Source organism: Cynoglossus semilaevis, chromosome 14 (genome assembly GCF_000523025.1).
Source record: "Cynoglossus semilaevis isolate Cse_v1.0 chromosome 14, Cse_v1.0, whole genome shotgun sequence".
Lineage (NCBI taxonomy): Eukaryota > Metazoa > Chordata > Actinopteri > Pleuronectiformes > Cynoglossidae > Cynoglossus > Cynoglossus semilaevis.
Genome location: NC_024320.1, coordinates 1120547 through 1143390, shown reverse-complemented (window position 1 = coordinate 1143390; position 22844 = coordinate 1120547). Strand labels below are relative to the sequence as shown.

The window sequence follows — 22844 nt, the reverse complement described above, 5'->3', positions numbered from 1 at the left end:
TGTACCAGGACTGTTGTAGCTAATGTTAGCTCTGCTGTCTGTACCAGGACTGTTGTAGTTAATGTTAGCTCTGGTGTCTGTACCAGGATTGTTGTAGCTAATGTTAGCTCTGACGTTTATAACTGGACTGTTGTAGCTAATGTTAGCTAATGTAACACACTCACTCTGACAGGTGTCTGCGGGTGCGAGACTGCTCCGCCCGGTAGGACTGTGCAATGCAGAAGGTGTCTCCCAGGGCAGGTATGCAGGTCTCCAGGTAGAGCTGAGAAGACTGGGTCAGGTATGCCTGCTCGCCAAAGTAGTTGAGATTGAAGAGGGTGGACCCACCCTCCACCTGAGTCTGCACCAGGGTGGGAGGAGTGATCTACAGACAGATCAACCGAGACAACGGTTAGAGTTTCCATGCTTCCATCTTCTGCTGCTACAGACAAGTCATTTCCTCATTTACTGATGCTAAGCCTCATTGGCCATCAGTAAAAGAAGAAAGTGACATTATTTGTATTTGTGCATTGAATTCGGACATTTGAGATAACATTGTACGACAGTATATGGATATTAGATTCTCTACTTGTTTGTGAGTATGGGCATCATGACAACATTGTGATGGGCATTACCTCGTAGTATCCGTGGTTGAAAAAGTGGTCCCTGAAGCACTGTGTGACAGTGGATCGCACTCGCAGAATCTTGGAGACGTTCTCTCCTCTGATCATCATGTGTCGGTTGTTCAGCTGGACGTCCACATCGGATTCTTCGTTCAGCAGATTGTCTGCACCGCCCGCCGGAGCCAAGCCGATCAACTCCCAGTAGTCACAATGCAGCTCATGGCCACCGGGGGCCTGGAGAGAAGCCAAGAAAGAAGCGGTGGATGACCTTCATAATAACAGGTTCACAAATGTCAGATTAAGGTTTTTGGGGGGGTTTATAACAACATTAAGTCCATTACGATTCCACCTCCAAAACTGTTTTTTTTTTCTCCAAAAAAAAAAAGTCAGGCAGAATTTACAATCTGAAGTTAATTTCCATTACGATTCCACCTCCAAAACTGTTCTTAGTCAGGTAGAATTTACAATCTGAAGTTCTGCAGACTTTGGTGCAGGAGACAAGCTTGAACATAGTTCAGTCAGACTCAGTGTGTCAATTTAATTCCTGTCATTTCTTTTGTAGATGTGCAGGTTCTGCAGGTGTGCCTTTACCTGTTTCCCCTCAAGGACTGGAGTCACAGTGCCATACAGAGCCACTGTGCTCTCTGTGGACAAGATCAAGAGGACCTACAACAAAAGGGGGGGAAAAAAAAAAAAAAAAAAAGATAAGAAAAAATGTGTCTTAGAAAATAAAAACATTAGTTTGTGTTTGCTAAACTGCTTTCCACCTTTGCAGGAGTGAAGCAGGTTTCAGATGTTACGGCTATTGCATAACTCTAATATGCACTGTGTATAAACATGAACACTTTATCAAACAAAAAGACAGTTCTTTGGACAGTTCTCACCAGTTTATCAGACAGAACACTCTGGAGGAAACCGGTCCCATCTCTCAGCACGATAAACATCAGGTTTTTCCCTGTAAGATTTAAAAGGGGCGGAGAAAAAAAAATATGCTAATTAAATTGAAATCAAATTCTTCCTTTTCACTTTTCAAAAGTTCTATCAATAAAAATGCCTGGTGTTCATCTGCAGGTGCTCTGCTCCTCACCCTGCCTCCTGAGACGGTGCACCCATCCAAACACTTTGACCCTTTGACCTCTCTTAGACTCCAGTTGATGGATTTTAACCTGAGAGACACACAAACAAACGTCATCTACAAATCCTACAAACCCTTATTTGTCACACAAACAAACGTCATCTACAAATCCAAACCCTTATTTGCTTTGTTTATCAATGGATTTCTGTTGTGGAGTTGTGAAGTCTTGGGCCTGATTCTGATAACTTCATTGAAACACTTAAAGTCAAACTCAAAAACATGTGCAGATCAAGTGATCTATTAACAATCCATAAAGGAATTCCATCACAACCAGATGAGTTATTAGTGAGACCAAGACTGACTGTTTCAGGCTCTGGTAGACTTGGGTCTTTCTCTATGATGATGTTCTTTGCTTCTTCCAGGTTCTTCTCTCTCCTCTCATTGTCCTCTGCCTACAGTGTGAACATTGAGGCAGATGTTTGACAATTATGGTTCTGGCTTTAGTTTTTGGACACAGAAATTAACAGGGATTGAGTACAAAAAAAATTACCTCCTTCTTTTCTTTGGCACCACTTTTCATCTGCTCGCGGTTGAAGGCCTTTTTTGCATTTTTCATCTGTGTCTTAGAGATCACTGCCCAACGCTGGTGACGGGGCAATAAAACCACAGTGAGTAAAGAATAACTGTTGAGTTACTCAGCTTCATCTCTAACGTGCAAATATGGTGGATTTGCATCCCTTTTTTTTTTTATTCGTCAAATTTGAGTGTACTGGTTTGAGCAGTAAAAATTCAAAAAGGAAACGAACCTCATCCTCCTTTTGGGAGTCAACGTAAATGGTGGGAAACGGTTCTTTACCAACAAACAGGAGAGCCTGTAAGGCACAAGCATATTGAAATGAATTCATTCAAGTTTTACGCATAACATTACAATTATATGAACATAGAATGTGGAACTGTGAGACATACTTTAAGAGGAGTCTTGAAGGGTTTTTGTTCCGTTCCATCGCCGTCACTGTCACTGCCACATTTGTCTGAGACATATACCTCACCTGGGAAACAAAAGGATGTTTACTCACTTGAACCAATAGGCATATATATATATATATATATACACATATATCTATATACATATATATATATATATAAATTTATATAAATACACATATATCTAGATACATATATATACATATTTATATATACGTATATACATATACATATATACACATATATACACATATATCTACATACATATATATATATAAATATATATATACATATATATATAAATATATATATACACATATATCTAGATAGATATATATATACATATTTATATATACGTATATACATATACATATATACACATATATACACATATATCTACATACATATATATATATAAATATATATATACATATATATATAAATATATATATACACATATATCTAGATAGATATATATATACATATTTATATATACGTATATACATATACATATATACACATATATTTACATATACATATATTATATATATATGCAGGTTAACATAAATGTATTTATAAGTCTTGTATTGTTGAGTTTTATTTCACATTACTTTCTCTTTCGATTTTTTTGAAGAAAAAGCAACTCAACCAATAGAAGTAATAAAGTACTATCTATCTCTCTCTGTGCCGTGGTGTGCTGTGTCGCAATGACAAGTAGTTCACTTTCCTTATTAGAAGCATAACAAAAGCAGGAATTGCTTTCAATTTACTTGATAATAAGATACACAGTCACCAACCCCTGGATGCCTTCCAGTATCTCTACACCATTATACTTAAACGTCTATGTTCTACAATGAGGCTGGTGCTCTGTAGGCTCTATGTCTTCCTCTTTCATATCCAACATTATGTATGACTGTTGGGTTCTGCAATCAGTCAGGACTGTTACCTCTGTTACCTCTGCTGTTTGGGATAAGTCGAGTGACGCATAAAAACGAAATCAAATCAGAATTTCCTACAGATAACAGGCCACTAATGCACCCCCTTTTGGCTGAGCAACATGCAACCCACAATGCATTACCTGTGTCCCTATAAGTTTTAGCACTTCACTAAACATGGCCCTCTCACAGCAGAATATTAATGAAAACAGAATAAATATTTTTTAACTAAAAAAGGAAGGTCTCCTGGGTCGCTGTAATAGTTCGGTTACAACATCAAAGAAGTAAAAACGTTAAAGGAGAAGGGTTACAACATCAAAGAAGTAAAAACGTGACAGAAGAACAGACGTTGGTCGGGGGCAATTGAATGACTGACGCAGAAGCTAAGGTTCCCTTCATTACAGGCTAAGAGACATGTTAGCCTGCACCTGGATAAGCTTACACTCCTAAAACAAAAATGACCACCAACAGCGCACTAACGTACACCAGAAAGATGAATTAGATCATAACAACACAAAGCGTTTGCTACGTGCGGACTGCTAACACCAATAGGACTGGTGCGGTGCGTTAAACACATGTATGTGGAAGCTAACAAACTAGCTTTGACTACAACTGCAGTTTTCTTACCAACAGAAATTTGCTCCACACCTTTCGTTACCTCCGTAGCCATGTCAATCGCGGTTCTTTTCCAGAGATGAGCAAAATCAAATTATCGTTCTTTTTGACTTATATCTTCGTGGAAATGTCTGAACCCAAGCCTGGAAGCGACAGCTGCTGCCGGTGTCTCCTCACCTACCCAAATGCAAGTTTACGTCAGCCGAGCAGCGGACGAAACCGAAGAGTACCGGAACTTCCCGAGGAACCAGGAGGAGTAGCTACGGCATCGTTCCCTAGTGTTGATTGGCCAATACAGACATGTCACTTTGTATATTTCATATTCTATTGGTTGAGTTGCTTTTTCTTCAACAAAAGGGTTAAGCAGGAAATGGAATGCGAGAAGAAATCGGAAGATTAAGTAATGTGAAATAAAACTCAACAGTACAAGACTTAAATAAATACATTTATGTTAACCTGCAATAATAATATTGAGCACATGAACACACATATCTCTTTTATATTTATATTTATATATGAACCCAACTTAGAAGCAATTGTTTTCTGCGACCTAATTTTTTTTTCGTGAACCACGTGGTATAATACAAAACAAAAGTAAATGATAAGATACATATTCATTCTTAGGATTTCTTTAAAATGTTACACACAGCAGCAGAACAAACACAAAGTGTAATATTTGTATGACACAATTCTATGACATATATGTAAAATTAGAGTTGGCGATATTTTGACCACGCGTCAAAGCCACATCAAAAGTACACCTCAGATATTTATATTACACAGGTGCAACGTCTGAAGAGCAGGTCATTACACTTGTGTAAATTCAAAAGTACAGCACGTTTATTTCTTACAAATATGTACAGTAAAAAGAAGTACAGTTCTTTTCTCTTTTATTTAATACTGCTCATACAGTATGTATAATAAGGTGTATGTGTTATGTATTTTTTACTTCACATATTTGAAATAGTGATATCTCAATTTGTTTTTTACTTCCTGTAATAAGGAGTAGCTCTGCAATATATTTTATTTTGCATATTTGTAATGAGATGTAGCTCTGATATACCTTTTACTTCATATATTTGTTGTATTTCTCAGCTGTACTTTTCACTTCATATAATAAGTAGCACTTCTGTACTTTCACAATAAAAAAGGGAACAGACAGCACTTCTGTACTTTCACAATAAAAAAAAAAGGAACAAGTCACGCTGTTCTTTCCTACTGTGTATGTTGTATAGTGCATAACATTTTTTGTGGTGCACCCCAATTCCTGCACCTTACGGACATTTCACAAAATTATACTGCGAGAAAAGAATTCGGAATTCTCCTTGAAAAACCTACTTCTACGTTCACTTGAACCCGTTTGTCCCACAAAGAGTGGACGTGACACACGTGCCTTTGAAAAAGGATCATCTTTTATTTACAGTGTTTTTCATCAGAATTACAATACAAAGCATTTGTAGGTTCAGACTCCACAGACAGAAGAACCCACTCAGAGCTGGAGGAGGCTGGGTGGAAGAGTGTGTGTGTGTGTCAATGTGTGTATGTGTGTGAGTCTGTGTATGGCAGCTTTGACAGACTGAAAGTCTTTGGATGAACATTTTCCTGTTCCTACTCCTCCTCTTCTTCGTCTTCTTCAACCTGCTGTTCAGTGACTTTCTCCTTTCTTTCCACCGACCTGCAGGGAAAAAATATTAATTAAAATGAATCCTTCCCATGTCCAACACACACAGACACTTGTTTTTGTGTTTAGTGAGCATTACACATAGACATAATACATTCACATACCCGTTACCCAAAACCCTAGTCTAACATACCATAAGATTTCTTCAGTTAAGACAGTGCTTCTCAATTACTTTCTGTCGCCCCCCACCCCCCGACCACACCCCCACAAATTGAAATACTATTGAGAACCTGATAACATGTATATTTTTATCTGTACAAACAAGTCATTTGTGTGACCTGCGAGAGCTTAAAACAACGTTTAATTGCCTTATAATAAAGTCCATGAGTTTCTTAACTTGATAATTATTCTTATTACACAAAGCAATGTAAAATATTTGTAACTTAAATAAATAATCAATCAATTGCATAAAAAGTCTGAGAAAGTGTTGCTTTTTAAATATTTATAGAAAAGATTTATAGAGAAAAAAACAGAGAAAAATATAAATAGAAAAAAATATGAATTATTTTTTTATTTTTCAAATCTGTTTAAATTCTCTATTTTTTACCAAAAGCTCAGGTCACTCTTTTTTTCTTCTTCTTTATTCCATCTTATTTGTATTAATATATTGTCTTATGTGATGCCAGTGTCAGTTTTTATGACTTCTTGTTTGATACAGAAATATTTGTTTCCTTTTGGATTGAAATATTTTGCTGGTAACAAGAGGAAGATAAAACAGGCTGAAGGTATTTTGCCAGTAGAACTCATGTTGGGTCAGGGCAATCCGATGGAATATGGCAGGTATGTGGACATAAGTGCACCACTGCTGTAATGCTTGAATGATAACAAGCCTCCAGCCACTAGGTGGCAGCAACTCATACAGTGGTTTGTACAGATAAAAAATATACATGTTATCAGGTTCTCAATAGTATTTCAATTTATGGGCGTGCGGGTCGGAGGGGGGCGTAAAAACATTTCTGTTCCCAAGGGGGCGCATAACTCTATCACCCAAAGAGCTGTGCAGGTAGCACATCTCTGTGGGTATCTGTTATGGGAACAACCAAAGTTCGTACCCGTTTGAAGTCGTTCATGTTGGTGGCCTGTACTGGTGTGCCTATAAATGTCAGGTACTTGATTTTTGTTGTCTCCTCATCTCCTTGATTTGATTTGACAAACAACTGGTTGAAAAAAAAAAAGAAAGAACATGACATGTAACCATATGTAAACACACTGTTGGTCAACAACAGCAAATGTTTTTTTTTTCATGTATTTACCGTAACGCTCTGTACGTTCTGAAACTTGACGTATCGCAGCGGGATCAAACCGTCCTCTTTGTAGTCCTCCTCCGACAGGTCCAGCATCTGCACAGGTTCACTTCGCTCGGCATCGTCGAAGCCCATCGACCGCAGGAGATTGGTGAATATCTTCACCACTTTTGGAGCTTGGGCTAACACGGAGGAGAAGGAGGAGAAGCAGTTTAATCAACTCAAGTCAATCGACAGTTTTCACATTACGTTAAAAATGATCACCATCACGTTCCATGTTAAAGCATCCGATTCAGATTTTGAAATAATGAATTGCGCTGAGAGACAATATTGGAGGTTTTCAAAGTGGATCCCTGAATATTGGCTCATACTCACTAAGGTCCGAGGACAGGAGCTTCATGGAGAACAGTTTCACTGGTTGATTGAAGGCGATGGTTATCAACAACTAAAGTTGAAGAGAGAAAAACACCGTGTTAGATCAGTGGTTCCCAAATGACCTCTGAGATTTTGCGTCCTTCTCTAACTCTCTACATATACTGTATGTCTCAATGCTGTTTACCAATGTTTTCCTAGCTTGAATTCTAAAGTTCTATTGCTTACAATATCAAAAAAAAATAAACAAGGGCAGGTGCATGAAGTTCGTACCCATCCCTAGACTTCCCTGTTGTAATGCCATGAAATGAGCACACAACAATGAAGTGCTGAAGTTATCACCTTCTGAAAAGGCAAGTTGCCTTTCTTGATTTCCTAAAAAGAATCATTGGTAAAATGTTGCAAAACTGAAACTCGCTGGTACAATCGCCAGAAGTTCTGACCGGAAGTACTGGCCCACACATTCAAATCTGAATGACACGACATCATGCATGGTGCCAATTGCTCTGTGGTTCTCAATAATTTTCTGTCTTAGTGACAGAAATGTTTTTACGCCCCCACCAACCAACACACTTGCGAATTGAAAAACTTATTGAGAACCTGATAACATGTATATTCTTATCTGTACAAACCACTGTATGAGTTGCTGCCACCTAGTGACTGGAGGCTTGTTATCATTCAAGCATTACAGCGGTGGTACACTTATGTCCATATGTGTGCCATATTCCATTGGAAGTCCCTAATGCCCCCCGGCACCTCACCATGCCCCACTATTTGTAAAGTACTGCTTTAAACTGAGGCTCAGTGTCATACCTGCTCATCACAGTCAGACTCTAGATAGGACGAGTCTTTGCTCAGGCAGTTATCAAACCCGCAGTCATCGCTCTCGTTCATGCACTCACAGCCGCTTTTGTTGACAAAAGGCATGAGGTCCATCTAAAACAAAAACCAAAAATTAATTAAAAAACCCAATAACTTCTGTGCAAAAACCAAAAATTAATTTAAAAAAAACCAATAACTTCTGTGTGTAATTGCAGAACTTTTTGGCATTCGGATATCTTTCTCTTTCCACTCACATATCCCTTTGGGATGTCAGAATCTTCGTTTCCAGCGTCGTTTTCCGTGTGCTGTTTGATCTTCTCCTCCAGACCTGCAGCGTCTGCTCCTTGATAATGATCCACCCGGACTCTGTTCCTGAAGAACAAGAACGTCGGCGTGGCTGAGATGTTGTTGGCTGCTGCTGTCGCCTGTGACAACAAGACAAGGATTTTTGGAAAAATGTTTCTTGTTGGATTTAGATGATAAGGTCAAAATGACCCACTGGTTCTTCAGTGAACGTGAGTGTGAAGCATGTCTTTTTGGGCTGTAACCTTTACTAAAATGATCTTAGAACATTCTCCAATTTAGTCCATGGAGACAATCAGCACTTTTATCTTGCAAAAACACAGGAGTCTGTCTTATCTCACCGCCTTATCTCGGTGTGATAAAACAAAAGAAAACTCTGAAACACTTTTGTCACAGAATCCCACTCTTGATTTAAGACAAAAATGACTTTAAACGTCATGTGTATTCTGGTTTGAAAATGGTAATGTTCTATATGGACCTTGGTCTGTGGAGTTTTTGAAGGCCATATAGCTCTGTGTCATTGCATTCATCAACTTAAAGACAATGTGCTTTTTTTTTTTCTACAAGGTCTGATTTCCAAATAAAGCTAAAAGAGAAGTCAGTTCTGGTTTCCTCAAACGTACCTGACACACATGAACGTCTACTTCAAGGAAAATGGCCTGTGGATACTTGTTACTTAACATGTGGAATGCTGGACCAATTGTGACACAGGGTCGACACCTGAGGGGCGGAGGAAAGAAAATTAGCGATAATTTCTGGGAGTCAATTAATTTCCTTATTGAACAGGTTAAATTCTTCAATATGTACCATTAACAAAAAAATGTACTGTAGTGTCTTTAATTACAGAAACTGTGTTTAATTAAAAAGAAACTCTGATCACATCAAATTTTAGCATTTCAGTACAGACTTTTACATTTCACAACAATCAGGATTTTTCTAATAGCAGCCTACAGTGCTCCCTGGTGGCCTCACTGTGTATTGAAGACAAGACTACATTATATTATATTATATTGGAGTTTCTTTTTCTATTTTTAATGGAGGAAAAACACAATGGTTAACTGTTTAACACTGTGGAAAACTCTAGGCAAAAAGGTCAAGGGTGTGGGAGGGATGGAGATTATCTCACATATGTAGACCAATTATTGTCATTGTTAAGAATCATTTAACCAAGACCTTTTTAGGTCATTAAACCCATTTTGGAATTATTTAGGAAGTGTTTTAATGATGTGGCCTGGAAATCAAATTAGGGAATAATTCAAGTTTTGTTTTGAAACTAGCCGTGCATTTTTCTTAATTAAAAAACTGCAACCACAGACAGATCAGGCATCGTCTCAATATTGACCAATATGATGCAACCAATAACTGTACACACAGTTAAACTTGATACTACATGAGTGGTTACTATAATTGAAGCTCACACTTAACACAAAAAGACCAGATTTGCAGTAGAGCTATTGGTAATGTTTACTTTTTTGATAGCAGGCCATGACATTTGTTAGAATTGTGTAGAGTAGCTTGTCCTAATAATAGGTTGAGCTGCTGTAGGGCAAATGTGTCGTGCGTTCTTGGCCCTTACAGCTCCGACAAAGTGCCATAGGTGTAGAGCTCAACAAAATATCAGGTGTTCAATTTTCATTGCCAATCTGTAGCATGGTTACCCCTGCCTGGAACACAGCTTTCATGGGGTTACAAAATCACCCATTATATGGCCCACAACATTACTCTGACAACAACAGTGTTATGTAGGGGTAAGAGTGGGAGCTACATGTTTTTGTTTGCAAACAACCACACAAACCCCAGGCATGCTCTCCCCTTATACAGGCTTCTCCCATAAATAAGTAGTGTGACTTGAGATTCAAAGCATAATAAGTCGAACGTCTTTCTGTGTGGAAGTTACCACAGACTGACACGCACTTTATATTTCATTTAGTAGTGCACCATTGAATGTAACCACACCTTTACAGCCCAGACATCTGTAATACTGCTAAGTCATTGTAAGCTCTGAAGCTAAAGTTAGCATGCTAACCAAACTCACTGTACGGTCGCGAAGGTAATACATTGAAGTGACTTGTACCAGCCCACATGCAACCGTGAAAACAACACCCAAACCCGTGTATATTTCCTTTTTCTACATCAGGAAAACGGACCCCAGCGGCCTCCATAGCGGTGCAGTGATCTTACCCGGCCATTGTGAACTTCACTACGGCGAGCCGGGGGCCGGCGGCCGCTAGCTCCGGCTGGAAGTCCGGGTCGCTCTCGATTACTTTGACGCCTACCATAGTAACAATTCCCCGGTTCTGGTGTGAACAACGTTTTGTTTTTTTAGCGTTCTATCAAATTGATAGCTCTTGATAGCTCCGCGATACTCTGAATGCACACACTACACGGCAGCGATCTCTGAGTTGCTTACGGATGTAGATTCTGATTGGTCTACAGATAACCGGAAGTTGAGGAGTAAGTTCTTCCTCGTCAAGGGATGAATTGGCAGAGTCAACGTGTTTTGTGCTCTACACTGCATAGACCTTGACAGTTTGTGAAATTGTAGTAGGATGTTTTATAGGGAGCCGTTTGTTGAAAATAATAGCAACATTTTGGCACATTTAGCTTAAAACAATGTTTGAAAAAGTGAGGTGAATCTTTGAAGGTAACTTTTTAAACATTTATAGTTAAAGCTAAATATTAAATGTAAAATAGAAATGCTACATATAAATCTAAATATAAATGTTTAATCTTAATATAAATTCTGTTCTTGTGTACATGATGTACAATGACAACAAAGCCAATCTAAACAAATTACACGTCAACATTTGCTCGAAGATTAATCTAAACAAATTACACGTCAACATTTTGCTCGAAGATTTCCAGATTCCATTGTCCCAGTGACGTATGGTGAGGTTCATGGCTGGTGAGGCACTGACTCCTCTGGAGTCAGATTTACAATTGTAAGGAAAACGTTGGAAAATATTCATTAAGATTATTTGCCACCATTGTAATTCCCATCTGTTCAATCTAAGAAGTAAGAAACAGTTTGTGATATTGAAGAATCTCTGGAATTAAAAATGTTTACTTGCTCTATTGCAGATGTAGGCTGATAAGAAATGACACTAATCACTATTAAAACGTTGGCCCTTAATTTACCATCTCACTATTTAAAGATAATAAAGACACTGACTTCAGACTGGTAAATGTGCCCTCGTCTTTTATTAACCACATTTTAAAAACACCATTGCATAATAAAGACGTGAACCAGCTGCTGGTACAGCAACAGCAGTCGCCATCACCTACTGCCTCCATTCATTCAGTAATAAAATGACATCATCTGCACAGAGTAACATGAGAATAGAAACAGATCAGAAATACATCACTTTGGCAGTTCTGTTTAATTGGAAATCAGTTGGGAGTTCAATGTAACACCGGTGACCTATCAGGAACTGACCTATCAGGAACTGACCTATCAGGAACGTGTGTTTAAAAGATGTAAAACGGATGTCATCGTAAGAATAATCCAAGAATGCACTGTGGTGGTTTTCAAGTTTAGAAAAAAGAAAACTTTGAATTAAAACGACATGAACGCTGTCGTGAAAAGAACCACATCAAAGCCCTACTGTTCACATACTGCACCTTAGGAAGAGTGGAGAATGCACCGATTTTAAAACTTAAGAGTTCATCTCGTTAAGGACACTTACTTGACAGAGGAAAAAAAAAAAAGACTATTCACAATTTATTATTTAAATTAAGACACACATTTTAACATCTGTATAACCTGGCACAGTAAGATCCCACCATTAAAATGAAACATAATAAAAGAAAGACCACAAATGACCATGATTCGTTTTAGCCCGTTTGTTGTTAACGTGAAGGAACGGCTTTAACAGTAAAACCAAAATTGAAAAGATGTAATGGACAAAATTTAAGGGAACATCATCATATCAAGTGCTGTGACATCAGGCTAAAACTGTCATTGTCATACTGCATCTCTGCATTTGGACAACATGACTATAAAAATACAAAGCTTTCATCCTTAAAAAAAAACCAAACCTGAGTTAAACAACATTGTCAGTCACACAGTTGAACCGCATGACGTCACACCACATTAACAGCGGCCATCTCTTCGGTGAGTTTTTGGGGGGTTTTTAAAGATTTTTTTTTTGTTGCATTTCAGCAAATTGTTTGTGCATAAACAACGGAGGGTGAGGAAGTGGAGTCAAGTCTTGGATCGGAGCAAAACCCATTCAGAGGACGCTTTCCTTTCTTTTTGTGCAAATCAGGGTGGACAGACTCTTGGTCAAAAATCTTTGTCTCATCACCTCATAGAATTTTCAGTCTCCAAACGAGGTCGTGTGATGTTTATCATTTCAGCAGCAAAGTTATGCTTCTGTTTTCCCTCCTTCTTCCCTGCATCTCAGATGTTTTCAGCTTCTCTTTGTGAAACCTCTCTGATGCTATCCTGGGCTCCACCTCGGGTCGGCGGGCGCCGACGTATGCTGCGCCCAGAGGCGAGGAGGTCAGCGTAGCCTCGAGAGTGAGAGAAGGCATAGGCGGAGCGCCGGGATCGCCGGCCACGTTGGAACGCTGAAGTTTTTGTTCTCCTCTCCTCCTCCTCCAACTCCTTCTCGTACTTCTTCCTGTTTCTCTGGACCTGGTGTATGATGTGAAATATGTGTTCAAAATCAATTGGGGAAAAAGTGATTCTCAAAGGAAAAACTGGATCATAGAAGACTCGGAGATCTCACCTTGTCTCCATCAGAGGGCCAGATGGTTTTATACAGGAACTGGATGCAGATAACGGGCAGGAGGCTGATTCCCACAGTCAGGATGATGGTTAACCAAAGGTAAGGCTGACGTAGAGCATTCGAGGCCACGCCTACAAATACAAACATTTTTATGTTTGTAAAATATGAACACAGAAAAGAGCAGCAATAAAATGTTACAGTGGACTCCTGAGATACGAGTCTAATGCATTCCACAAGAGCGTATCTGGATCAAATGTCTTCATTAAAAATAACTAAAACCCAATTCATATGTTGCAGACCCCCAGAAACACACACTTGCAACAACATATTCGTCCGAGCTGCTCGCCAACGCTGGAATGATGTAACAAGACTTTCGTAATAAATTTACAGTGGACTCCTGAGATACGAGTCTAATCCATTCCACAAGAGCGTATCTGGATCACATTTCTTCATTAAAAATAACTAAAAACCAATTCATATGTTGCAGAGCCCCAGAAACACTGGGATGACGTAACAAGACTTTCGTAATAAATTTGTGGTAAAAGGCGACACAACCACAAACGTAAACCAAGGACCTCCTCTACAAGTATTTCCAAAGTTTTTTTTTTGTTTGGAATATGTTAAAATGTTCCTAATATTAATATTGTTTTACTCCTGTGCTGCAATGGTTGCTTCCCATGTGACTTCCCATTTTGGTATTGAAAACATCCATTCATCCCTCTGCTGCGGCTACGTTAATTTTTTAAACTGTAATTCTAATTGGAGAATTGTGGTGCTGTCATAAAACCATAAATCGGATTTTATTTTGCAAATTTATATTTTACATTAGTCAATGCTATAGTGCTTTTTTTTTTTCATATCAACGGCGACCGCACGCCCCAGTACACATGATTGAAGGATGACAGCGCACAGTTAAAGAAAGCTATTTTTGGTTCACTGCAGGTGGATAATTTAAGTTCTGCTTTGACCATTACCCCAGCATCTTATTTAATGACTAAATAAAATTTAGTTTTTTTTCTGCAGCAGGCTATTGAATTTTGATAATGCAACACACTATAGTTTTTTCAATATATGCTATAAAAAAACTATATATGCTGTGTTATCATTTTAGATGTCACAAGGGATTTGTGGCTCCCAGCGATTGCTTTTCTGCGGGTAATGAGTCCAAATGGCTCTTGGAGTGTTTAGGGAGACCGACCCCTGTCCTATACTGTACATCATACGTGTCAAACTCAAGGACCGGGGGCCAAATGCGGCCCGCCAAGCCCTTTTGTGTGGCCCGCGGGAGCTTAAAAAGCATTTAATAAAGTCCATGCAGCAGAGTTTCTTATCCTGATTACTCTTTTAGACTCTATTCTGCTTGTGTCTAAATGACGGACATATTATTTTAAAATATTGTCAGATTATCTTTAAATAAAGAAAGTAAATGAATATGACAGGATTTTAGTTTGAATGAAGTCAATTTGTAAAAATTAAGCACATTTTTTCAGTGTGTCCCACTGTTGCCCGGTACCAAATGACCTATGGACCGGTACTGGTCTGCGGACCGGGGGTTGGGGACCCCTGATCTATACAGTCTTCCATTTATAACCAGCCCTTCAAGGGGAACTGTTTTGCTGATGTGGCTCCCGGTGAAAATTAGTTTGACACCCCTGCTGTCTATCACGTGAACTGTTGGTGAACTGACCGGTAAAGGTGAACATGGAGGGGAAGAGAAAGTGAATCCCAGCACTGTGGAGGTCAAACACGATTCCAAAGTAGATGGCGATGCTGCCCAAGACTGCAAAGCAATTGACAAAGGTCCAGTAGGCGGTGTCCAGAGAAATCTGTCCAACAACAAGTGGGGAGGTTAGTAAGAAAGTGAATTCACGACACCCATATCTGAATGTGTCTCAGAGTGCGTTTACTAACCTGCAAGTTGACAGTGAAAATGAGCGAGGAGGCGGTGACGACAGCGAAGGACTGGTAGTCGGACGGCGCTTCTCCATCCTGTCCCATGGTCTGCAGGAAGGCCCCGTACGGGATGAAGAAGATGATGAGAGAGACGAAGATGCCGTGGAACAAGCTGACGAAGAAGTTCTTGTAGTTGAACATCCTCCTCTCTTGACCAGGCAGGTAGAGCCTTGGGAACTTGAGGCTGAGTTTGTCATTAACATCCTGCAGTAGGGAATCAAAACTGGATCAGCTCAAAAGACTCCTGGATTTGTTTTGTTTTTCTTATTGTGACTTTACATAGAAGCTAAAGTGAGTTTTGTGACACTGTAAACTGCTGGCCCTCCACCCCAAAGAAAGAAAAACAACTTTTCTATTATAAATTAGGTCTGTGTGCTCCAACCTTTTTTGGATTGTGACCCCGTTTTGACATCACAATGTCTGGAGTCCAGAAACATTTTTTTTTCTAGAACTATTTCTTGATCATGCTGGTGTTACTGTGTTGCAAATACAGCGTAACCAAAATCGTGTACAGCCGTCAATTAAGATGCACCAGCTCTGATAATTTTAAATATGCTGCATTTCATTTTAATTCAATTTATATTAGTGGTTCTTAATTATTTTCTGACAAGCCACATCCCTGCGAATTAAAATACTATCGAGAACCTGATAACATGTATATTTTTATCTGTACAAACCACTGTATGAGTTGCTGCCACTTAGTGACTGGAGGCTTGTTGGATGTGAAGCTTGGGATGAGAGGGTGGGGCGTGAAAACATTTCTGTCCCCAAGGGGGGGGGGCATGAGAGAAAATAATTAAGAACTGATATAAAAAAAACGTATTTGTCGAAGAACCTTGGTGTAGAGGAGGGAGGAGGAGTCCTTCAAAGAGAAAAACTTGAGTTGTCAATGAACACAGTCTTGGTATTTTAGAGAGATTTTTTTTAACCTGATCAAGAAGTCCAACAAGCAGAACAGGCAAACTGCTGTAGCACAGATTGTAGAGTGTGATGAACCAATCTTCATAGCCGATCTGCGGACAGAATAACAGAGTCTTGACTTTATGTACATACACTTTAAATCAAATTCTGAAAGAAAGTTTCAACAAAATGCTGGATTATAAAGAAAAAGGAATTTGGCCAAAAAAAAAAACCAAAAAACTTTTCCTGCTTCTCACCTGTGATGAGTAACCGCTGAAGAAGGAGTACCAGAAGTGGATCAGAGTAAAGGAGAAGTTCTTGAAGAAGAAGAAACGGAGGAACTTGCACATTCGGATGTAAGACCAGCGTCCATGCACCAGCAGGAGGCGCTGCAGGTAACGGAACTGAGCAAAGGCATAGTCGCTGGACATGACGGCCTGCATTCCTTCCTGACCACTGATTCCGACGCCGATGTCTGCAGCTGGATATTCCGAGAACAGCGACAGGATGTGTTCAGAGATGGAAAAACTGGAATGTTGGGCTCAGATAATCATTTATGTTACTTACTTTTGATCATGTTCACATCGTTGGCTCCGTCTCCAATGGACAAAGTCACTGCCTTTTTGTACTTCTTTACCAAACTGACCACATTGGCCTTCTGCTTTGGCGTGACGCGACAGCAGATGACCGCTTCACACTCGCATGCCATGTCCACGAAGTCGATCTGTGGACACCAGGACTTTTGTTATCCCTACAGACAATACCAGAACAGACCAGTGCTGAGAGTCACGTTGATGTCACCGTACCTGTCTCATCTCCTTTTCCCAGTCGTTGCAAGGCTGTGGGTCCTGAGGGTTGGTAATAGGTGGTCGCTTCCCGAGACGACGGAGACGCAGACGGCGACGCTTCTTCTTCTTCTCGTACAGAATCTCATTCTGAAGAAGTGTAAAAAAATAAACAAATCAAGAAATTAAGCTAAATAGACTTTTCATTGATAAAAAAAAACAACAACAACAACAACAAATTACCAGCCATCCTCCAGTGATGATGAGAGCGTTTTTGCCTCCGTCTGTGAAGAAAGGCTCCGCTGGTTTCTTTTTGCTTGGATGGGAGGTGAATGCCTCGCTTCTTCTGTTGGCCTGACGAACCACGAGCTTCTCACTGACGTCAAACGCACAAATGTCAGTCACAACAATAAGATTCGCCTGTTCTGTCAAAAAGTAACTCAAGGAAATAGAAACTAAACCCACTTGACGTCTTCTCCATAGTGAATCTGCATGTCGTCGGTCAGGAGTGAACAAGCGTATCCAATGTTTTCAGCCGTTTCTTCAGGATAAAACATTAAAAGTAATCATGAAGAAGAGTATCTTTGCCATTCATATTTCATGACTCATCAAAGGTGAATCCAGAGTGAGTCTGGTGCATCGTCAGATAACGTGGTACCTTTCTTATCTCCAGTCAGGACCCAGATCTTAATGCCTGCCTTTGCCAGCGTTGCAATGGTTTCTGGGACCCCTTCCTGCAGTTTGTCCTCAATGGCCGTCGCCCCAATTAACTGAAAAGAGGAATAAATTAAGTTTGATTTTAAGTGAGATTTTATTAACTATAGAACTTTTTCTAAGATGGACTATATATACGGATAAATATTCAAATCAAAGACAGACTTATCAGATTCCAAACAAAAAAAAAAACACAAAACAAATGCAAAAAGTCTCAGTCAATAGTTTTAGACGTTGTATACTGAATCAAAAAAACAAAAAAAACAAAACACAAAACAAATGCCCTTCAATTTTAAGTGAAGTCAAATAAAAATCTTTTTTCAAGAGTCTCAGTCAATAGTTTTAGAGATTGTATATTGAATCGTTACATTAGTTAAGATAAGTATGATTCAACTGAAGGGAAACTATAGTACAGTGGGTGATGACAAACAATGGTTTCTTTCAGTTGGGGAAAGTTTCTTAGTCCGTTCAATGAATGGGAAAATAAAACAGACAGTTGTCTGTAATGAGATATTTTCTGAATAAAATTGAAATTGTTTTATTTAATTTTATGTTTCACAAATTCAGTAATGTAATTCTGAGTGGCTTTCTTTACAACACTCAAAATTTAGTTTTTTAGGCAATTTAGCATAATAGCCAGGTCAACTAGCCATCACAGTAACCAGGCTAACAGGCTAAAATGTTTAAACAAATTAAACGATTGTTATGTAGATCTGCACTTTCACCTTTAGAAATTGCACACAAAAAGTGTTTTTAACAGTCGTGGTGGCCATCTTGGATTTTGAAATCAGGCCATAGCCAAGTGGTTAGAAAATCTTAAATCATTGATTTGTTTTGACCAGACAAGTATAACAGCTTCAAAATGACAAAAGTCAAAATGTTCTCACCATGAGATCCTTCTCAATTTCCTCATAGACATGATCAAGAGCAGCATCCCGGTCGACCATGGTCACTTGGGCTTCTTTGTGCTTCCTGGACCAGGCGTCAAACTCAGCCTGACTGATGTCTTTATAACACAAGCACAGCGTCCGCAGGGTCTCATTGGCAAATTCCTGGGACACAAATATCGAGACTTTATTTCTTTAACAGTGAAAGTTGCACTGTGAACTGAAAAAAAAAAAAAAGAAAAAAAAACCCTTGTACTTACATCCAGTGCAGTTTGGGTGGTCTCTTTGTATTTAGAGTTTGGGGAGAGTCGTTCATAGATAACAGTGTCGGCTCCTTTACAGTAGAGACGGATTCTTCCATCAGGAAACTTCACTGTTAGTTGTGAGAAACATACAGGGATATTTAAATAAAAAAAAAGGACCAATTTATCACCACTACCTTTCTGCAGAGGACAGTCAAGGTTTGATGTTACAGCTAGAGACATCTGCTTAAACAAAATGGGAACAACACCACAACAGAACATAAACAGAGTTTTAACAGCTCCTGTATAACCAACTGACGCTTCAACGTGACAGGCCTCAAACACCTCTGAACTTTAGCTACCGTTCTCTCTATCACTCTCCCTAGTATAACACACAGTAGCCTACCAGAAAAGTCATTGATCGCTAGCGCTATGAACTAAATAAATCAATTAGCTGCATCACTGTTTAAGCCGTAGGGTTCAAAGCGTGTGAAAAAGTAGCGACTCATAGTCCGGAAACTACGGTACTTCAGTGAATTTGAACATGTGATTTCAAATACAAAGGACTTCTTAGCTAACCATGCTAGTAATAACGGAAGTATAGTGAATTACCAACCTTTACATACTGTAGCAAGATGTAAAATTGCAGATTTTCTCTATGGATTTTTGGTAAAAGAGAGTAAACGTTTTGCAAAGCTAAAAGAAACGTTAGCTGTCAAACAGTAACATAGATGATCCAGCTACATCAAGGCTCGTTTTTTGAACAAGCCAGTGCTAGTTCTTTTGGTAGCACATGTGCTACAGTGTGCGTTGTTTACGTACAGATGATGGACATGCGTTTGCGGTCAGAGTTGAAGTCGAGCAGCGCCAACATATGGTACGTGTTCTCCTGATCCATCTCCCTGATGGTGATGGTGTCCTGGGTACGAGACAAGAACACGTAGCCGAAGTTCCTGGCGGCTGTCACCAGAGCGCCCTCGTCTGGAGACGCTGCCTGGTAAATCAAATCGCCTGAGAAGAAGACGGCACATGTCACCGTCTCCACCTATTATCTTATGTCAAATGAGAAGATCACAGTTGCACGGAGAGCTGAAGTGAACGGCTGTGTGCTAGTATGGCTACCGTCTTTGTGCTCCACCATGACGGTGTGACAGAGGGAGAGCAGTTTGAAGAACTCCAGCGCTTCCTTGTCCTTCAGGGATCGGACAACTGCCACCAGTGAATGATCCATGAACTGGAATTTTTTGTCAGCTAGATGATTCCAGGTCCAGTCCACAGGCTGAGGGTAAACGACAAATATGGTGATGACATGAAAAGAGCTTGAATCAGTGGTGTCACGTTACATATAACAATCCTTTTGTTTTGAAAAGAAACAATTCATGTTTTACCCGTCCTCGATCCAGTGTCACTCCTTCAGCAGTGGTGGGGTTACCTGAAGAAAGGAGACAGTGAGAGTGAGCAAATCCACCAGTAATGTAAGTCATATACTGTATGAGTAAAAGTCCTCGGTACCATAACTGCGCTCGGCAATGGTGCACTTCTTAAACTGCATGACGTTCTGTGTCAAAGTTCCCGTCTTGTCAGAGAAGATGTACTCGATCTGGCCGAGCTGCTCGTTCAGTGTGGTGGTTCGAGCCTGCGCAGAGATGGAGATCGATTTTAAACATTGGTTTGACCTGATGTCGCTGTTTGGGAATATTCTGTCAGCGCAGACCAAAAAACACTGGCTGAACCCTCCTCCATATATTTTACTTGATTTTTAGTTGAAAATAGTTATTTTTATTTTTTTTCCTACATTAAATAATTAACAATCATTTTTTTTAAATTAAGCATCACCGATGCTCACAGATGCAGGCGACTGACGAATGGTATCTATCTCTGTATTAATACAATGACAATTGGGGCGGGGCTTAGGCTGCTGTAGCCCTTCGCATAAAAAGGGAAGTACAACATTTATATGAAGAGTTTTTAGTATAAATCTCTACAGGGTCACCACTTTAAATTAGGTCTTGATCATCATCAGAGTACTTCAAGTATTACGTATCACTTAAATACAATATGCTGTGAAACCACTGTAAAAAGTATCTTATTGTATAAAGTGTTTTTGGTAATATTGCAGTACATTTCAAACACTGTACTTGTATAGTTTTCTACTCTTTCCAGTCCTTATAGCCACCTAAATACAGGTTTTGCCATGGACCTGGTGAGATGTACGTATGTGACCCACTATGCCTACAAGCGTTTGGGTGTAAACAACTGCAGTACCTATTGAATTACTGTACACCTTACACCCCTCCTATCCCAAACCAGTCAGCTTCCAAGCTTTCTCTCAGTTAGATGTAGACTGACATGGAGGCTTCATTTATAGCACAACAACAATAAATAGGCTTCTGTGGTGTAGTCAATTCAAGATGTGTTTTGGTAGGGGGAAACAAGAACAGTGAACAGTAAAAACAGAAGCAGGAGTGTACCTTCGCTGGGGTGTCTTTCTCTGCAAAATACATCTGCAGGTCCCAGTTGATGAACTTGCTCTGGCCCAAACGGATCACCTCCACACTGCACATAAAGAAGTCAACAGAGTGAGGATGGAGTTTTGAGTAAATCAGCCCTCTGCATCTACATCCCCATGAACCAGGTGCAGAGGTCGATCAAGGACTGATGAGAACGGAAGACAACTAGGGAATTAACATAGAGTTTCACAACATTCAGGAGGAACACATTTACCTACAGTACGCAAATGTTGTGACATCGCTGTTTTGTTTTTGTGCGTGTCCGTGTTTCTTAAAACAACTGCGCGTTTGCTGACAGTCTGAAACCTAGGGTTCAAATGAGGTAATTGCTATACAGTGTTCCTACTTCAATGGCAGTGGTTGTGTTCTAAGACGCAATGCGCAAAGGGCAAATCCACTAAAGTAGAGATTGGAATTAAAAACAATCGAGCGAATGCAGAACCACGATACAGAGCGGGGACATTGTATTTTTCTTTTCTTGTACCAAGTTCATTGTCATAAAAAACGTTTACGAATCTACGAATTCTGCTTAAACACCAATGCTGAAGACAACCAGAGGAAGAAGAGAACGAGAATGAGACAGTTTTCACAAACCTGACATAGAGTGAAATGGGCACCATGGTGTTTAGGACAATGATGTAACCCCAGAAACTGAGGAACCCTCTGTAAGAGGAACTCTGATTTTTGCCGTCGTACAAATACCACGCCTTGGAACCAATCTCCTCATACCAGAAGCTGTGACCGATGGCCAGACCAGCCGCCACCAGGATGAGCAGAGCAAAGATCTGCAAGGAGGCGAGAAGGGAAATTAAATATGAGACGTTCATTTCAATAGGTTTCACTCTTCGTCTTAGTGTAAGTGACTGCCATTCCCAAACTTTTTGGGAAGCGTCCCCCAAGTCAGCAGGTCACAGCCATGAATTAAATCCTCACTATCTTACTGATTACTATTTAATAGATGAAAATGATAACTTACTACACTAGATATTTGATTGATTTCAGATTTTTTTTTACCGTTATGATCAGGACTATTACTGATTATTACTACTAATATTGTTATGATTTTTGAAATTAAGTAAATTAAATTAAATTTGAATTAAACTTTAGGTTACATTGTGCAAAAAATAAGTAAGGTAATTTGGTATGACTAATGTTATGGAAATATGGAATTATAATGTTATAGAAAGGTGTTGAACGGCCAGTATTAGTCAGTGTTTTATTTGGGTTTAAAATAATAAAAAATAAAAATAAAAAAATCACAGTTTTTTGACACGTGTTAGACATCAGTGACAAAAACACAGATTGTTAGCCTTATTCCAGACATTTCATTCATCACCTGAACCAAAAAAACAAAAAGACAAAAACCCAAAACACTTGACCCAAATCAAGTTCTGACATGAACTCACTGTGTAGACCATGTAGTTCATTAGCTCGTCAATTTTGGTTCGCTTGAACCTGGTCTTCCCTCCGTTCCTCATGATTTTAGT

At 39.4% G+C, this 22844-nt stretch overlaps 4 protein-coding genes across 4 annotated transcripts in view; all 4 read right to left on the bottom strand.

Annotated features, from left to right (window-relative positions):
• Positions 1 to 4428, bottom strand: part of nars1 (asparaginyl-tRNA synthetase 1) — a 7795-nt gene extending 3367 nt beyond the window's left edge. The window contains exons 1-10 of the mRNA XM_025062548.1: positions 4224 to 4428; positions 2644 to 2726; positions 2484 to 2549; positions 2228 to 2320; positions 2040 to 2129; positions 1690 to 1768; positions 1427 to 1557; positions 1194 to 1268; positions 615 to 836; positions 165 to 364 (exon numbers count right to left, since the gene is read on the bottom strand). Of these exons, the coding sequence (XP_024918316.1) occupies positions 165 to 364; positions 615 to 836; positions 1194 to 1268; positions 1427 to 1557; positions 1690 to 1768; positions 2040 to 2129; positions 2228 to 2320; positions 2484 to 2549; positions 2644 to 2726; positions 4224 to 4266 (1082 nt within the window). The 5' untranslated portion in view covers positions 4267 to 4428. The remainder of the gene's footprint in view (positions 1 to 164; positions 365 to 614; positions 837 to 1193; positions 1269 to 1426; positions 1558 to 1689; positions 1769 to 2039; positions 2130 to 2227; positions 2321 to 2483; positions 2550 to 2643; positions 2727 to 4223) is intronic.
• LOC103389085 (ephrin-A5-like) overlaps positions 1 to 22844 on the bottom strand; it is a 1154841-nt gene that overhangs the window by 744723 nt on the left and 387274 nt on the right. The gene's annotated exons all lie outside the window — the stretch shown is intronic.
• txnl1 (thioredoxin-like 1) lies at positions 5602 to 11080 on the bottom strand. Its single transcript, XM_008324316.2, has 8 exons — positions 10815 to 11080; positions 9257 to 9353; positions 8585 to 8755; positions 8322 to 8444; positions 7512 to 7581; positions 7146 to 7318; positions 6945 to 7049; positions 5602 to 5886 (listed from the first exon to the last, which is right to left on the bottom strand). The coding sequence occupies exons 1-8, from the start codon at positions 10910 to 10912 to the stop codon at positions 5857 to 5859; spliced, it is 867 nt and encodes a 288-aa protein (XP_008322538.1). The 5' UTR covers positions 10913 to 11080; the 3' UTR covers positions 5602 to 5856.
• The window catches only part of atp8b1 (ATPase phospholipid transporting 8B1), a 26516-nt gene continuing 15487 nt past the window's right edge, over positions 11816 to 22844 (bottom strand). Inside the window, exons 12-31 of the mRNA XM_008324315.2 lie at positions 22764 to 22844; positions 21952 to 22142; positions 21319 to 21403; positions 20360 to 20483; positions 20236 to 20279; positions 19970 to 20126; positions 19670 to 19858; positions 18866 to 18978; positions 18606 to 18770; positions 17663 to 17774; positions 17470 to 17545; positions 17248 to 17380; positions 17026 to 17154; positions 16787 to 16943; positions 16477 to 16700; positions 16249 to 16332; positions 15278 to 15523; positions 15054 to 15192; positions 13367 to 13497; positions 11816 to 13272 (exon numbers count right to left, since the gene is read on the bottom strand). Of these exons, the coding sequence (XP_008322537.1) occupies positions 13036 to 13272; positions 13367 to 13497; positions 15054 to 15192; positions 15278 to 15523; positions 16249 to 16332; positions 16477 to 16700; positions 16787 to 16943; positions 17026 to 17154; positions 17248 to 17380; positions 17470 to 17545; positions 17663 to 17774; positions 18606 to 18770; positions 18866 to 18978; positions 19670 to 19858; positions 19970 to 20126; positions 20236 to 20279; positions 20360 to 20483; positions 21319 to 21403; positions 21952 to 22142; positions 22764 to 22844 (2817 nt within the window). The 3' untranslated portion in view covers positions 11816 to 13035. The remainder of the gene's footprint in view (positions 13273 to 13366; positions 13498 to 15053; positions 15193 to 15277; positions 15524 to 16248; positions 16333 to 16476; positions 16701 to 16786; positions 16944 to 17025; positions 17155 to 17247; positions 17381 to 17469; positions 17546 to 17662; positions 17775 to 18605; positions 18771 to 18865; positions 18979 to 19669; positions 19859 to 19969; positions 20127 to 20235; positions 20280 to 20359; positions 20484 to 21318; positions 21404 to 21951; positions 22143 to 22763) is intronic.